General features: G+C 37.5%; 4 protein-coding genes across 4 annotated transcripts; 2 read left to right on the top strand and 2 right to left on the bottom strand.

The window, feature by feature from the left end:
- Positions 1-292: 292 nt before the first annotated feature.
- On the top strand, positions 293-1,201 carry CLUP02_13907 (uncharacterized protein; the record flags this gene model as incomplete). The annotated part of the gene is made up of 2 exons (XM_049292843.1): positions 293-606; positions 874-1,201. 2 exons carry the CDS (start codon positions 293-295, stop codon positions 1,199-1,201), a joined length of 642 nt encoding a protein of 213 aa, XP_049149989.1.
- A 10,295-nt stretch (positions 1,202-11,496) lies between these two features.
- On the top strand, positions 11,497-11,967 carry CLUP02_13906 (uncharacterized protein; the record flags this gene model as incomplete). Its single annotated transcript, XM_049292842.1, has 1 exon — positions 11,497-11,967. A coding segment is annotated over one exon (471 nt), but the record flags the coding sequence as incomplete, so codon positions are not given.
- A 491-nt stretch (positions 11,968-12,458) lies between these two features.
- On the bottom strand, positions 12,459-13,021 carry CLUP02_13905 (uncharacterized protein; the record flags this gene model as incomplete). The annotated part of the gene is made up of 3 exons (XM_049292841.1): positions 12,459-12,626; positions 12,689-12,766; positions 12,833-13,021. 3 exons carry the CDS (start codon positions 13,019-13,021, stop codon positions 12,459-12,461), a joined length of 435 nt encoding a protein of 144 aa, XP_049149987.1.
- A 1,526-nt stretch (positions 13,022-14,547) lies between these two features.
- On the bottom strand, positions 14,548-17,747 carry CLUP02_13904 (DnaJ domain-containing protein; the record flags this gene model as incomplete). Its single annotated transcript, XM_049292840.1, has 3 exons — positions 14,548-17,100; positions 17,206-17,267; positions 17,636-17,747. The coding sequence occupies 3 exons, from the start codon at positions 17,745-17,747 to the stop codon at positions 14,548-14,550; spliced, it is 2,727 nt and encodes a 908-aa protein (XP_049149986.1).
- Positions 17,748-18,082: the final 335 nt, after the last annotated feature.

Below are 18,082 nucleotides of genomic sequence, written 5' to 3'. Positions count from 1 at the left end.
TTGGAACGACATGGTTACATTTTGGAGACGAAGTACGGATATTGGTACCTGCACGTCACGCAACTTTATGAAAGAAATTGTCACTCAGAGATATGGGCGAATCGGCTTTTCATGGGCAAGCTGTATTGTCATCTATGTCTTCTTTTCTTGGCAGAACACAAGTTCATAAAAAGGTATTGGATGCACGGGAAACTCTCACCCAATGTTGAAAAAGACAAAAAAAAAAGGGTTCACTTGCTTGCTTTCCTCTCCAAAAGGTCGTGTCATCGGACCTCCTCCAGCTGGCAAAGTCATGATCCCCTCCAAATCCAGCCCGCCGCCGCTGGCGCTACTCGCGCTCCTCCTAAGTGGCGCGTACCACACGACCGCCCGCGACATTTTCGTCTCCCCCGCAGGCACAGGCACGGGAACCCTCGATGCGCCGTACGGCTCCATCCAATCGGCCGTCGGCGCCGCCGTCGCGGGCGACACGATTTTTCTCCGCGGGGGCACGTATGCGCCGACGGCGAATATTCAGATTGCAAAGAGCGGGACGCGGACGCAGCCGATTACTGCGAGGGCGTATCCGGGGGAGAAGGTTATCGTCGATGGGGAGAATATGCCTGGGTAAGTCTTTCGTCTCCAGCTGCTTGTGTAATATGCAGCAGTAGTGAGACTGTGCTTGTGGGGCAGAGAATGTGGGCTGACAGGGGGTATTCCGACTTTCACCAGAACTCCAAAGGCGTTGGATGAGGCCTTGCCCAATTCTGAGCGCGGCATCTTTCACATCCAAAACGCGAATTACTGGGCATTCTACGATTTGGAGTAAGTCAAAACCCCTTCACGTCACATCTCTCTCCCAATCACCAATCAACACAACTGACCTGAACCAAGACTCACCAACGGGCCCTACGGGATCTACGCCCGCGACGCCTCCCACAACACCTACGCAAACATCTCCACCCACGACAACTACGAAACGGGCTTCCAGCTCGAGGGCGCCTCGTCCAACAACACCGTCGCGAACCTCGACTCCTACCGCAACCGCGACCCGCGCAAGAACGGCGAGAGCGCAGACGGCTTCGCGTGCAAGTCCGGGTCCGGCGAGGGCAACGTCCTGCGCAATGCGAGGCTGTGGGATAACGTCGACGACGGGCTCGACCTCTTCATGTTCGGGTCCGCTGTGGTGCTGGAGGAGGTGTATGCTTGGGGCAACGGGTAAGTCAAAGCACCCACTTATGGGCCCCCCCCCCTTTTAGGCCCCCTAACAAACATGGTATCAAAACATCGCCACTAACTATAATTAATTAATTAACTATTTTCTACTACTATAATAATATAGTTATTATTATCCTTAAGTAATTCGACCCCTGTAAGTTAATTAGGACTAACTAAATAGTTACTAAAGTCCTCTTAAGCTTTTTATATATCCTAAATACTTATAAACTTAGTATTTAAGTTTATTAATATACCCTTTTTTTTCCTAGGCCTTATGTACTTAACTCTTATTTTTAAAAGTCGAATTTAATACTAAGTATTAGTATCCCTATTATAAGGTAGTTAGTTCGAACCGTAGTTAACGAAAAGATTAATTAAACTATATAAATATTTACGTAGTAAGTATAAAAAGGAGGTTCTAACCGTAAGTTAGGCTAGCTACGATAATCGTAAATAAGGCCCCTAATTAGCCCCTATATAGTTAGCTATATATCGTAATTAAATTAGACTTTTAATCCGATACTAACTTTCTCTTTTTTTTATTAATTTAACCGCTATAGTTAGAGGTATAATTCGACCTTAGGCCCGTTTATTAAGTCGTCTCTTTTTCCCCCTTTTTTTTACTCTTTTTATATAACCTATCCCTTTATTTATATAATAACTTTTCCGCTACTTACGAATTACTCTAATCCCTTATTTAGTATTACTTTTATAAAAGCGTTTGCGAGGTTATTTTTATTATTAATCTAACGGATCTTAAGTATTTCGCGCTTTTTATACGTATTAGTATCCCTATTATAGGGTAGTTAGTTCGAACCGTAATTAACGAAGAGATTAATTAAACTATATAAATATCTACGTAATAAGTATAAAAAAGAAGTTCTAACTATAAGTTAAGCTAGCTATAATAATTATAAATAGGGCCCCTAATTAGCCCCTACGCAATCGGCTATATATTATAATTAAATTAAACTTTTAATCCGATATTAACTTTCTCTTTTTTTTATTAATTTAATTACTATAGTTAGAGGTATAATTCGACCTTAGGCCCGTTTACTAAGTCGTCTCCTTTTCCCCCTTTTTTCTACTCTTTTTATATAACCTATTTTTTTATTTATATAATAACTTTTCTACTACTTACGAATTACTTTAATCCCTTATTTAATACTATTTTTATAAAAGCGTTTGCGAGGTTATTTTTATTATTAATCTAACGGATTTTAAGTATTTTGCGCCTTTTATATAATTACTTAAGGGCTATAATATTAATTATAAGCCTCTTTCCCTTTATCGTTCCTAATTTAATAAAGTATTTATATAGTAAATAAGAATTAGTATAAATAACTATTAAAATAAATAGAAGGCTAATTTAATTAGTAATCTTTTTTAGCGTTATTAAAATTATATAAGAGAGGTTAACGCCGTTAATTATATTATAGACCTTTAATACTAGTATACTTCTTATTACTCGCTTATTTTTAATTAACGAGTAATAAATTATATTATTATATATAGTAAATTCGCTCTTACTTATACTCTTATTAACTAGGATAATAATATACCCTAATTATAAAATAAGGTCGTTATTATTTATAAATAACTTATTAATAAAAACGTAAAGCTTATTAATTATAAAGTCGATTAGGTAATCAATAAAACCTCGATCGAGATTCGTTTATTACTACTTAAGCCGCTTATTAAATACCTTAATATCTCGTTTAGTTAGATTTATAACCTACGCTACTTTAATATAATTAAAAGTCGTTTTAAGTTAATAAATATATATAATATATACCCCTTACGCAAGCTTAGCCTTATATTACTTTTTAATATTAGTTATATTTAAATCGACGAGGTTAATCTTCTTACCCTACCCCTTTTATTAAAAAACAACGGTTTCTTTTTTAATTATAAAAATCCTATTATTAAATACTAAGGGGGTATTTACTATAAAGACCTCTTTTAGCTTTATTATAAAGCCCGCTTTTTAGAGCTCCTTATCCTCTTTTTTTATAAAGTTAATATTAAATAGGCTTAATATATTATCGGTTTATATTTTAATAATCCTAAATTAGTTACTTTTATATTTTATAATTAATAAGTACGGGTTATATATAGAGATAATTATTAATAATTACTTAATATAAAAATCGTAGTATATAGCTTACTAATAGGTACCCGATTTTATGAGCTTATATAGTAGCTTAAGTATTTTAATAATCGTGCTTTTTAAGTACTTACTAGCTATTTTTTTTAGTAAATAGGCTAGGATTTTCCTTATAAGCCCTATAGCCGATTAGGTATAAGCCTAAGTAATATTACGGCTTTAAATCTCGTATCCTTTTTTTATAGCAACATTATTAATATTATTATTAATCGTTAGTTATAGCGCTTTATAATAAGTAATTATATAAGTAGCGTTACTTTTTTAACGTTACCGTACCCCTTAATTACGTATTTAAACTTCTCGTACGGCTAGGGTGTTCCTTTCTTTTTAATTTTACGAACTATTTATAATTTAAATATAGAAAGGTTTATATATTTTTTTAGGTTATATAAGATAAATTAATAAACTTTTTAATTACAAAGAGTGTTTATTTTAATAAGATCTAATCCCTTATATAGCTTTTTAATAGTTATAATTATACCTTTTTTATATAGTTTAACTACTAGCCCGAAATCGGCTTTTTTTTTTACTATATAAAAAGGGTTAATTATCTCGTTATTAATAATAAATTGCCGCGTTAGGGCTTACTATTATAGTCTTTTATAACGTCTCGTTAGTAATATTAGTACCCTTTTAATAATTTCCTTTTCCTCGTTATTTATTAGTACTATTATAACGATTTTATTAAGGATAATTTCTTATACTTCTACCGCAGGTTATATAGTTTCCCCTAGCTCTTCTTTTTTTATAAATTAGAAATTATTTTATTAAGATCTATATAATACGGTTTAAATACCGTAATTAATATTTTAAATAGCTAATTACGATCTTTTATAACTATATAAGAGCGCTCGTTAATAAAAATTAACTTATATAGCCTAGCTTATTATTAAATAATTTCGCGCTATATTCGTATATCCGAATTTAGTAATATATCTAAATTATTTCTTATATTAAGCTTATTATATATAGTAATTACTTCGTTAACTTACCTTTTTATACTTATTTTATATAGTACTCGTATTATTTTTTTAATTACTCGGGCTCGTTAGTTTATACTTAGTAACGGTAATAAGGCTAAGGTTGTTTTTAAATATACTCTAAATACTAATAGCGTTAGTATAAGTCCGTTAGGCCCTATAATATTATTATAGTATTTAAGTACTATCTAAAAGCATTTATTATTAATAAAATCCGGATTTTCCTTTCTAATAATTCTAAACGCCCTTTTTAATTACTAATATACCCTTTTTATTTTTTTAATATTATAGTACGTTTTAATAGGTACGACTTTTAGTTATATACCGTAGGCTATTATATTATCCTTAAATTCTACTAACTTAAAGCTAATATTAGCGTTAGTTCTAATACTATCTAGCGGTCCTTAGTATATATCGATCTAGCTTTTTTATAGGGCTACTTATACTATTTTTATTTATAAATCCTAAAAGAATTACCCTACTTAGAAGGATATAACTATGTCGATTATATATAATATTAACTAACTATTTGAATAGAAAATATTAATAACGATTTCTTAGTTAAAGTTAAGCTTATTACGTAATTTAAACTTAAATTTGCATAGGCTCTACGTATTTATTTAGTATTAGTAATATACTTTTATTAACTACTCTAGTACTCCTATTTTAATATTATCACTATTTAATTACTTTAAGAAGTTATATAGTCTCGTAACTAATAAGTACCCGAATCTCTAATATAATCTTTTAAGCTTATTTTTTATTAAATAATTAATTAACTTCGTGTCGTTAGTAAGCTTTATAAACGTATATCCCTATTATCGTTCGACTATTTTAAATATTTATTACTAAAGATTCTATTCCTCGTATTATTAAATATAATACCTAATCGATCTATATTTTTTAAATATAAAAGAAATAGGGTATTAATAAGTAAAATATAAAAAGTTATTGTTCCGAAGTGCGTTTTTATTTCTACTATACTTAGGGCGACGATTTCTTTACTTAATCTAGCACGTATAGCTTTAACGAGGTAATGCGGGATATTCTTATAAAGAATATAAAAAGTGAATATTCATATAAAAGCAAGAATATATGAATGTAGGGGATATAAGCGTATATAAAAGAGGTTTTTATAATAAAGAGAGTAATATAGTTGAATTACTATATGAGAAGTTGCTTGCTTAACGAAAGGTCTAGGTAGGCAAATACACGCTTATATATAGGCATAAAAACCTCCTACTAGAATATTCCATTGCTTATTAATTATGATATAATTAATAAGCGTATACGTAAGTGAATGCGTAATCGTAGTACGTAATTCCGCCTCGAGTAAATTCCAGATTATTCAGTTACCTTCCAGTACTTTCCATTGCTTACGTAAGCTTATATAAGCAGTATTGCTTACATAATCAATACCTATAATAATCTACAGAAATCGTAGATTAATATAGTATATAGTTTACTTACGTAATATTGATAATAAGGCGAATAATAAGGTAAACAAAGTTACCTTCGTAACACTTAAGCTAAAACTAATTTTTATAATACTTATTATTAACGTATTAAGTATTATTAGTACGATCTTTTATAGCGCTTAGAATTACCCTTTTTTTTTAGTTAATTATTATAATACCTTAGTATTTAGGATAATCCTATAAAAATTATCTAGGCCGTACTTTTTACTTATATAAAATACTTATACAAGCTTAATATTCAAAAAATCTAAGTAATATAAAAAGGACCCCTCTAATTACCCCTAGATTTACTTAGTATTATATTCTTTTTTTTTAAATATTAAAAAAGATAGCGTCTTCTCTTTAATCGTTAAGAGAATAGGCTTCGGCCCTATTAAATTCGCCTTTTTAGCTACCTCCGTATTTATTATTTAAAAGACCTTTTTTTATTATCCATAAATAAAAGCCTATTTATTAAGAGTTTTTATTACTTTTTATTTATTTAGTTTTATATATCCTCTAAAGGCTAACGGGGTAAAAAAAGAGTAATTAATATTATTAATTTCGTTATAATCTAATTTGTTAATATAGGGGGTAAGATCTTTTTTATTTTTTAAATTTTTTATAGGGGGTATATACTTTAGGCTACTACTTTAGCTACTATTACTAAGTTCCGTACCCCTAAATTTACTTTTATATATAATAAGGGATTAGTTAAACTAATAAGGGCTAGTTTTACTGTTTACTACCCTCGACTTTTTATACTATTTATATAATTTAGTACGCTCTTTTTTAAAGTAGTTACTTAACTAATATCTATTCTTTTTATAAATATAATATTACCTCTTTCGTTACCTTACCCGTAAATTAAATCTCTACTTATTTAATAAATCTAAGCCTCCTTACTAACGATTACCGTATCTAGCCTCTTTTCTTTTTTTATTATACGTTTAATTAACTTAATATTATTCATAAAGGCCGTCGTATATTTAAAAATAAGTTTAGTATAGTATTTTAATTTTAATATTAAAGCTAGATCTTAACCTCGAGTAGAGCGTTTCGTAGTTTTTAAGTACTTAGTATAAAGTTATTTTTATTTTTAATATACGCTAAACTATAGTATAGAGATATCCGACTTTCTACTTATTTATTCCCTTATTTAGCTAGGTTTTTACTAACTTATTAATTCGATTAATAAGTTTTTTAAAAATCTTTACTCGTAATTTACCCTTTATTATCTTAGCTATAAATACAACAAAAATTATTTATAGCTTAAATAGGAGCTTTAAGTTCTTATCGTAGGTTTTAAAGCGGTTTTGGATTGCGTTAATTATACTAAAAAAGTCGTTTTAATTAAAATTACGTACTACTTCGTAATAATAATTAAAGGCTTTGCTTACGAGTACGATATTAATTACCGAATAGTATTAATATTCCCTAATTCCGACTTTTTTATAATAATTATAAAATATCGTTAAGGTTTTTTATAAGACCTTATACTTCCTCTTAGAGTATAATTTCTGTTTTAAAAAGATCTTTTTAAAGTTTATAAATTACCTCGTATTTACTACTAGATTTCTAGTATTTATATACGATCCTTACGTCGCTACGTATTATTAATAACTTTAAGTCGTCTACTTCCTTTTTTATTAGCTAATCGGTACTAAATTTTATATTAATAATAGTAACGAGTTATAAATTAAAATAGGTAGAATTATTAATCATCGTATTTTTAGTACTATATTTTACCCCGGTTTATCCTTTTATCATAATAAATTTTTATTAGTAATTATAAAAAGGAAATCGAGGTTATTTACCCTTTTTTTAAATTTATTAAAGTAATTATATACTTTATTAACCTATACTTAGTTTTATAATACGAATTCCTTTTTTATAATTATTATTATTAATATTTCGTATAGCTCTTATAATTATAATTACGCTAATAATACCCCTCGCTTATAAAAGAATTTATTAACTACTTTTATAATTCCTAAGCTTACGCTCGTAAACTATTTATTTAATTAATAACTAAAATCCTTTACGATTTTATAAAATAGGGGTTACCCCTATAGCCCCTTTTTTTTTTATAAACCTTAGTTAAATAGATTAATATTATATTAATTTACTTATTATTAAGCTAATTTATAATTCTATATATTTACGTCCCTTAATAATCCGGGTTAATATTTACTTATTTATAAGGGATTAGGATTTTATTTAAGATCGGGTTTCGTCCTTTTCTTTTTTATTTTAACTTATTAAGGGTCGTACTCTAGCTTATATTTATATTAATAGTTATTAGCGTATTTAATTTTAATAAAAATATATTTAATTTGCGCACTAATTATAATAAATCCGTACTTTTATTACTTAACGAATTTATTAAAGTTTAAAAAATTCTTACTTCTTTTTATTATCTTACTATTACTCTCGTTTTTATTATTTTTAGTAATTACTACTACTTTTTTAAATTACTAGCCATTATACTTATTAAGATCCTCTTTTTATTCAATATAAAAGGGTAAGTTTTAATAGTTCTTTTTTATAATAATAGCGGTAGACGTTTATATTATTATAAAAAAATATAATAATTAGTCTTAGGATCTTTACTAATTACCGATTTTTACTATCCTATATACTTCTAGCCTCTTAAGCCTCGTACTTTTTATAATTTCTAAATAGCTTCTTTTTTTAACTTACTTTTTTTAGAGTAATATTCCGTAAGAATAGTTAAAAATAGACGCTAAATAGTTTATAAAAGAGCTATATAGGCTATTAAGAACTATATAAGTCGTTAAGTATAGTTAACGAAGTCAAGCCCTTTTTTTTATAAAATCGTAAATTTTAAAAACTTATTAAAAATACTTATTTATTACTTATATATAGTAGGGTTAAATATTTTAAAAATCTTGTTTTTTACGGCTTCTTAATACTCTATTTTATATTTTTTAAGTAGTCTTTTTCGTAACTTAATTATAGTCAAGTAATTATTACTTATTAACGATCCCTTTTATTACTTAGTTAATTTTTTTAAAATTAGTAATCTCGCGCTAGGAATTAGTATAAAAAAAAGCCCTTTAATAGCTTTTTAAAAAATTCTTTTTTTTTTTTTAAATCTTCATCTTTTTAGCCTTTTTTTAAGTTAATAATAACTTTAGTAAGAGGTCGTAGGACTACTTTAAAGTAGTTACTTTTTTTTAAATTAATTTCTAAGATCTATAATATTCTTAACTTAATATTATTAAAACCTCTAAATCCCCTCCTCTTTTATTAAACCGTTTTTTATATTATATTCTTAAATAATACTTAGGGAGTAGTTAAAAGAACTATAAAGAGGTTATTTAAATTACGGGCTTAAGGTCGTATTTATAAGATTTTTATAACAATAAACTTTTTTATATATTATAAATCTCTTAGCTTAATAACTCTTATAAAATTATTTTTATTACTAAATAAAAATATTTATATTTAAAGATCCCCTTTTTTAATTACGTAATACTTTTTTATATTATATTATTAAGCTCGTTCGTTATGCTAATTAATTAGGTAAGTAGTTATTATATAAGTATTTCTTTTTATTAATTTAACTAGTTGATTTCTAATTATAAGCTAGTTATAGAAAAGTTATTTAATAAAAAAGCTATTTGGGGCGACGGTAAAAGGCTAATTATTTAAATAATTTCGTTAATTAACGTAGTTTAATATAGTAAACGTTAACCTCTCGTAAGTAATAAAGGGCTATAATTACTTAATTCTGTGCGGTATTTAAGAATTACCTCTTTTTTTATTTATTTTTATAAAGTTAATTAATACGAATCTCTTATCCTATATAGTATTAAAAAGTCGTCTCTTTTATATAATAAGATACTTTATTAATTTATAATAGTAAAATTTAATTATTAATTAGTATTAGTATTCCTATTGTAAAGTAGTTAGTTCGAACCGTAGTTAATAAAGAGATTAATTAAACTATATAAATATTTATATAATAAGTATAAAAAAGAGGTTCTAACTATAGGTTAGGCTAGCTACGATAATTATAAATAGGGCCCCTAATTAGCCCCTGTGTAGTTAGCTATATACCGTAGTCGAATTAGACTTCTAATCCGATACTAAGATATAACTAAGTAGTAGGCTTATTTACTAAATACCTTTTTTATTTTTTTAAATAGTAATTATTAAGTATTATTATCTAAACTAAGCTTTATAAATAGTTTTAAATAGTTACTAAGCTCGCTAGCTTTTTTAAAAATTAACTAGTTAATAATAGAGGTTACTAATACTTAGTTAAATAGTTTATTAATATTATTAATTATTTACTTAGCTTTTATACCCCTTTTAAATAGTATAACTTATATAAATAGGATTATTAAGTTAAGAAATAGCTTAGCTATATTAAGTAGCTATAGTCTAGTTACTTTTTATTTACTTCGTATATTTAATAATATTAAACTAGCTAAATAAATAAATTAGTAGTAGCTTAAAAAGTACCGCTTTTTAATAATAATAAAATTATTTATTATATCCTCCTTACTAAGCTCCTTTTTATAATAAAACTTAACAAAATTAAAAATAACTATATTTAACGGCTAGAGGATATAAGAGGCGTATAATAATAAAAATAATAAGTAGATATTATTTTTATAGTACTCTTATATAAATTTTATTATTATATAACTCCTATGCCTATTTAGTATTAATAATCGAGGCTAGTTTAGCTTATTAAGCTCCTTAATAAGGGGGGTCTTAGTTTATAATAAAAATACTTTTTTTAATTAATAAAAAGTAGTCTCGTCGGTTATTTAGCTATTATTTATTATTATAAACTTTTAATTATCGTAAGGGTTAAGTTAAAATAAAAACTACTACTATTATACTAACTCTTTTTTATAAATAATTAGTAGTTTAATAAACTTATTATTAATAAAAATATACTTAATAATCGTTATTTAAATATACGAACTAAGCTCTTTTTTTTATATTATTATAGCCTTTATTATACCTAAGACTAGCCTATTAGCTCCCTTACCCTTTATTATACTAGTCTTATTTATATTATACTTATTAACTTATTTAATACTACTAATCTCTGATATATTAAGTAATCTAAACTATAATTTAATTATATTAGTTATAGCTTTATTAATACGGTACGAATTTATTAAATAACTTCTCTAAACTTTTATTAAAAATTCTTTTTAATAAAAACGTTAATTTATCTCTTTTTAAATAGTTTAGTATCCCCTTAAAATATTAAAACTTACTTAGCGAATTTTCTAATTTATTAATAAGTTAATATAATACTTAGGGTATACTAAATTCGAACTTACTAAACTAGTTAGTTTTTTTATTATAAAAGAAGCCTCTAAAGGTTTATTAATACCCTTACCCTCGTTTAATAGCCTTTTTTATAATTCTAAAATATTACTTTAGGAATTCTAAACTTAACCGAGGCCCTCTTAATAAAGAGACCGTTTTTAATAATATTAAAAGCCCGTTAGAGCTTATTTTCGGTATATAAGACTATTAAATATTAATTAATAATTATACTAAAAACAAATGCATTTAGACGATTTTTGTAATTATTATAGTAGTTTATATATTAAGGGTAGGGTTTTAATCGGGGGGCTAGGCGGGATTTTGGGGGGGGCCCAAAAGGGGGGGGGGGGGCCCATAAGTGGGTGCTTTGACTTATAACCGGTGGGGGTTCAGCCCGTTCGAAGGGGATGGAAACGGATTCAAATTGGGGATTACGGGGAACCCCGTGGCGGATCACGTAGTGCGGAATTGTATCGCGTTTGGGAATTGGAAGAAGGGGTTTATTGATAACGGGAACCCGGGTAGTTTGACGTTTGAGAGGAACTCGGCGTGGAATAATGGGGATACGGGGTTCCTGATGCGGAGTTCGTCTTCGGCTATGCGGGGGAATGTCGCGGCTGTGAATGGGGCTTCGTGGAGTGCGCAGGTGAGTTTGGTGAGTACTGTCACGGCGACGGGGAATTCGTGGAATGATGGGACGACGTGGACGAATGCGTCTTTTGTGAGCGTTGATGCGTCGGTTTTGAAGGGGCCTCGGGGCGCGGGTGGGAAAGTTGTGGGGAGTAGTTTTTTGATTCCCAAGAGTGGTGCGCCTATTGGAGCAACTACGTTGCAGGAGGTTTGATTGTGCGTGTTCGTTGGGCGTCTGCATTGATTTTGTGTACGATTCATTCTGTTCGGTATTTTCGAACTTGAACCATCTTTTTGTAGTGTGCTTTACACAGTAGTATAAAACACCGAGACGTAGTGAGCCAATCAGATTCGCGCGACCGTTAGACCTACAGCAAGGTAGCTATACAGTACGTTGGTAGCATTTCAGTTTCAGTCACCTGAAATCTTGACAAAGTGCCATGTCTTGGATGTCCCGAGCTGAATAATGTATTACTAATCTGAGTTAGGTCTGTGATTGGAAGACGTGGCATACTAGTCTCCACTAGCCGCCGTCGCTCTTCATGTCTCGGTTTTTTCATGTTGAGTCTCTCAATGGCGAGCCCGGACGCTTAACCCCAAATCTCAGAACCCAAACCCAAACCCTAGCCAAAGGCGCGCATTTCGACGCCCTCCATCATTGATGAGAACGTCCCACCCCTGTCGCCACGAATCCACTATTGCACCTCAAGCCTTGGTCTCGCGGTAGGTCTTGATCTCATCTCTCTTATCAACGGGGCGATCGGCGTCGATGAAGCTCTTGGTGTCGTCGCGGGTGCACCAGCAAGCACCAGAGTTGCTGAAGAACAAGAAAAAAAACTCATGATTAGCCACTTTGAACTCTTCTTTCGATTTCTACACAAGCAGAGCGCAGACGAAGCCCGCACGTCACTTTGTAGACTCTGTAGCAAACTTACTTTGCCGCACACCAGCCCTCCGGCATGGTGAGCTTCTTGCAGAGCGTAGGGCAGCCCTGCTCTTCGCCGGCGGCGCAGCTTCGGACGCAGTTACTGTTGAGACGTAAGATCAGGTTAGCGGGACTGAGCGACAGCTATGTTGACCTGAGCGTGAGCTATGGCTTGGAGGCTTGACATTTCATACCCGTTGAGGCAGCGTCCGGATGCGCAGCCCGAGATCTCGTTCCTGTAGCACTTTGTGGCCGGGGTGGTGGCGTGGCCGTTCCAGCCGGCGAGGGTGCCGGGGATGGCGGCGAGGGCCAGGAAGGCGACGGCGAATGATGATTGGAGCATTGTGAATTTTTAGGTTGCAAAAGAGTGGATCAAATGAGTGGATGCAGTAGTTAGTACGTCGTGTTGGTAAAAGAGAAAGATGGGGTAAAGAGTGTGGTGATGAGCCGGTGGGATGAGTTGTCAAATATGGTGGTATATATACGATTGAGAATCAATACTATAGTGTTGTGGGGATCGTTGCTGCATTCACTTGCAAGGCTCATTACAATTTACCCAGTAGATTCGGGGTTGATTAGTCGTGCGCTTCTGAAAGTGTTGCAAATTAAGTGATTATCCTCAATGTCGAGAGCGAGTCAGTGCGGACTTTGGTGGGACGTTGTTTGAGCCGCTGACTGCGGAATTCATCATCTCAAGAGCGCCAAACCTGGTTGCCGATGGCAGTTAAAGGCGACAACATGAGACAATGAGAGCCAAATTTGAGACAAAGCACACGTGGAGTCAATTAGTAATCAATACGAAGTGTCAATTGCTGAGTATCTAGTCTAGCAGCAATCGAGCACATTACCCAGGCCAAAAGACGGTTCTAAAGCCGTCAGTCAGATGCGACGCTAAACGAAAACTTGGATAGGAAATTTAGACTTTGGAGTGCGAAATATATTCCCACTTTGTTGGAATTGCAAGCTTCCTGGTGTTGCTATAGACGAGACAGCATAGGACTATATTTGGCGCCACCTACCACCGGGCCGGTGACCTGATGAAGAGCTAGAGAAACCTTAATTGGCGGCGCGACCGATGAATGGTGACACGCGGGCACTTAGGTTGATTGGCAACTCGACTCAGTTGACAACTCTGTCCCCTGGGTCCCACTTCAAATAATAGCCTAGCGGTGGGGGTGATTCTGCTTCCTGCTACGAGCGACGCACACTTTAATGTTGCAATCCTCCCTGGTGCAATGCGCGTGCGCCCTAGGTGTAAAGGCTATGACGGAGCTTCCGCATGGACCGGAGCTTGGTCGTATTCCGAGACGTTCGTCCGAAAGTGTGTGAGGCTGCTCAGTGTGGGGTTCTCCAAATGAGCTTCATGACCACTACACGGAGCAATTCACTTTCGCGAACGGATGCTTAAATGTCCGCAACCCGTAAGGCATTCCGTCTTTTGTGGAGAATGTGGCAGAACGGCTGTGACCGCCTCGTTTGCTCAATTGATCGAAAGCTTGAAGGAATGAGATTTCTTCCCCTCATTCGAGGAAGCTTTTTATGCTACTGACTAGACCTGAGGCAGTGGTTTACTCCCGCTTACGGCGTATGGCAGTTTTGTTCACCCTAGAAGCTACCTTATATTACAAAGGAGCTGAAAGCATCTTTCAGCGCCCTCAACGACATTAAGATACTAAATGTTCATTTCCGGGTGGAAAGTAGTCAAAGTTTTGCTACAAATCTTAAAAAAAAAAAAAACACCATCCCCATGCAAAAACCCCACCCATTGAGGTTTCCCCCATTTTCCCCGACTCCACTAATGCCGCATCGATCATCTCCCACATGCCATCATACATCACATTCATGAAAAGTTACAAAATGCCAGAAACATCACGATAAATCCCTCTTCACAGGCGGGAGAACCAGCTCGTCCCGCCCCGCGACTTCAATGGTGCTCTCCCTCCCGCGCCACAGGTACCTCACGTGGAGCGCTTTCCGCCGCAAGGGAGCCGGATCCCAGAATCCCAGCAGCGAGGCCTTTCTCACCCCGGCCGGGATCCGCAGCCTCCCGTCCTCCACCAGCGCTGCTACTGCGATGGTGACGTCTGCGACTTCTTCTGCGGCCCAGCAGTCTGAGTCGCCATCGCCATCGCCCTCGCCCTCCCCGTCGCCAACCTGACCCTCACCCCTGACGCCGAATTTCGCGCTGAGAATCACGAGTCCTCCCCGCTGCCGCTCCACGCGCTGCCGTGCCTCCACGGCGCCCGAAAGCACGACGGCGATGTCATCCGCCGCAGCCCGCTTGCGGGCGATGTAGGCTTGCAGATCCGCCTCGCCAAGGTGGCCCCCGCGAGTGCGCTTTGCCCGCCCCGATGAAGCAGAGTACGACGAGTAAAAGTGCCGCGCGGCGAACGCAAGTAAAGGCACGGCAGCCGCGTAGAAGAAGACGGTGGGCGTGTACTCGGCGCGCGGAGATAGGAGCAGCGGGATGCTGAGGCGCTGGCTGAGGCGGGACCAGTAGAGGGAGAGGTGCAGGCTGTGCAGACTGACGCCGAGCTCGAGGCCGAGTTTGGAGAAGCGGCCTACAGGCCAGAGGTTGCGAAGGGCGAGGTGGCGGTCGAGGAGGGTGTTTGTGCAGAGTTCGAGTTCGAGTCTGGTCGGGGCGGTGGGGTTCGAGCTAGATGCCGAGAGGAGTGCAGGCAGGTCTTTGCCGAAGCGGAGGTAGCCTCCGATGGTATCTGCCGTCAAAGAGGCGGATACGGTCCACGAGCCGTCGTTGGCGATTGCCGATTCGTGGTCTAGCCCTCGGATACCGCACTCCCCGCGCGGGGAATCCTCGTGGGCTGTGGACGGGACGCGCTCGGGCGAGGTGGTGTACCCCACTTCGAAGCTCGCGGATGTCTTCATGGGGAACTCGGCGAGGAGTTGGTTCTTGCTCACTTGCGAGAAGTCGGTGAAGAGCTTGATGGTCTCACCGGGCCAGACGCTCCAGTCGCCGCTGTCTGCGATTGCGTACGCGGTGCCGGCGCCCGTCCAGCGGTGGATCCCCAGGCCGATGCGGGGGGCGGATTGCGTCCATGGTCGGCTTGATTTTATGCTTCCCTCGAGTACTATCGGATAGGGGGCGTTTGGTAGGTGAATTGGGTGTGAGATTTTAGCTGTTAGAGATGCCTCTGGGAGAGCCTCTGTTTCTACTTCAATCGATGTCTTTGCGATGCGGTCTTCAGCTGTCCTGTGGATGATATCCTGTCGGAATTTGAGGCTGATGAGGGGACACGGGCGCTGCTCTGCCAGCTGGATGATTCGTTTCCGGGGAATAGTCAGAGGTAGTAATGGTTGGTATCGATCGGCTAAAAGTGGCAAAGGGACCCGGTAGATCTCCTCTACGATGCCGTACACAGATCCGGTCAACGTCACCTGCGGAGGCGGGAGATAGATCATAGACTCCCGGGGCTGGTCAACACCAGCTTCGTCGCTCTCGTTGAGCGCAATCGAAGGCACCCGCTTCGACGTAGACGAGACGCGCTGCGCCTTCGGTGCCGCCGTTCTCTCAATCCACCGCCCCAGCACCGGCAGGCCAACGGTCACAGAGTGACTCAGTGTAAAGTCGAGAGGTGTCACGGCAGACCCCCGCCGGAGCGCCTTGGTCGCATCGAACCGGATGCCCAGATCCGACGACGTCTGCATCACGTCGGCCGCGCGCTGCCGCAGCTGCTCCTTGAGCGACATATCGTACGCATATCGGTAGTCCTCGTCAAGAGGCACGTCGAGCGCACTCGTCACGTCCCGCAACCGGCTCGCGTCGTACAGCGCCCGTCGGTACGGGTCAATCAGCGTCTCGAACCCTCTCTGCACCTGGTTGAAGTACGGCTGCGCGACGCCGTGCAGGTTCTCGGGCAAGCCATCCCTGTGCAGGTACAGCAGCAGCCGGTGGTACGCCCGCCGTATTTGATCCGGCGTCAGCGTCGGGTCCTTGGCCAGGCACAGCAAGTCGTAGTAGTCGCCCTCGGCGCCATCGATGTCTTGCGTCGCATCGCCGCCGCCCGTGCTCACGGCAATTGTGCTCTCGTCGCCGACGTCGGAGGCGAGCGTCATACGCTCGAGGATGGAGGAGGCGTCGTCGTCGCCGAACTCGTATTCTTGTCGCGTGGCAGCGAATTGTTCGTTGAGGGAGAATCGCGACGACGCCGATCGCAGGGCGTGGGGGAGTTGTTGTTGCGCATGCTGCGGCAGCTGCTGCTGGTAGCTGCCTGAGGGGTGAAGGTAGGAGTAGTCCTCCCATGCGGCCGAGGAGCGAGCGGAGGAGTTTCGCGAGGGTCCGCCGCGGGTTCGGCGGACTCGGAGGCTGCCGGAGCGGCTCGGGGAATCGGCCATGTTTCGCGGGGGAGAGGTGCGGGGGAGGCGGAAGAACGAGAGACACAGCGATTGTGATTGCGACTGCGACTGCGACAGACAAGCGACGACGGGAGCTGGGATAAAGGAGATTTGAAAAGGCGAAAGAAGAGATGGGACAGCAAAGTTCCCAGAGGTTTACCTTAATTGACTCACTGGGGCCATGTTTACTTGCGCCGTGGTGATGGCCCGCTTGCCCGCCTCGTTGTCCAGCTCAGCTAAAGGGGGGCATTGGGGCTTAGCACAGGGGTCCATCCTGGACGGTTGGACCTGCGTTTCCTGGGGCTGATGCGGCGAGCGGGTGTCGGTTTGAGATTCCCATTGACAGGGACAGGGAATCTCCAACCCCACCATCGTTCGACATGATCCATGCTGTCACGGACTCACGGCTGTTTGCTTCAAGTCGGATTACCTAATGTGGGATGGGCTCAGGCAATTCCTGAGTTGCGCTATCTGACAGCTGAACTTGCGTGGTCCTAGTAGGCATCGTCAATGGTGATCAGCCCCGCTTGTGATCATGGATTTTGTCTCCACTACATCGGAAACGTCGTGTTCAAATGCATTTTCCCCTCATAGAACTATTTACATTGCTGGCTGCCACGGTGACGGCGGGTGGGGTCTGGCGGTGAGGCGACGGGGGAAATCGGCCCCGTAATCTCGGCTAATCCAACGTCAAGCCCGGCCAAACCAACGTCCATCGGCCCTGAGGTTCCGAACTCCCGGTGCTCAAAACAACTACATGCGTTCCGGAATTCGGTGATTTTCAAGATTGAATGACGGCTTCACGAACCATCGCAGCACGAAAAAAATACAAGACCATTTACTTTTGAGAAAGAGAGCAGCTTTTCGCAATTGATTATTCCCAGAAAACCCCCGATTGCATGACCCAATTTAGTGGTGTCTGTCAGCAAACCGCCCCCTGAACAAAATTAGCTTCAGGGCACCTCAATCGCTAAAGCCCACTGAACCCTCCCCGAACCCGCCCCCGCTATCCTCACAACTCCAAGTAACTGTCAAATCGCCATGAAAGCCT

Source organism: Colletotrichum lupini, chromosome 7 (genome assembly GCF_023278565.1).
Source record: "Colletotrichum lupini chromosome 7, complete sequence".
Lineage (NCBI taxonomy): Eukaryota > Fungi > Ascomycota > Sordariomycetes > Glomerellales > Glomerellaceae > Colletotrichum > Colletotrichum lupini.
This window is presented reverse-complemented; position numbering and strand designations above follow the sequence as displayed.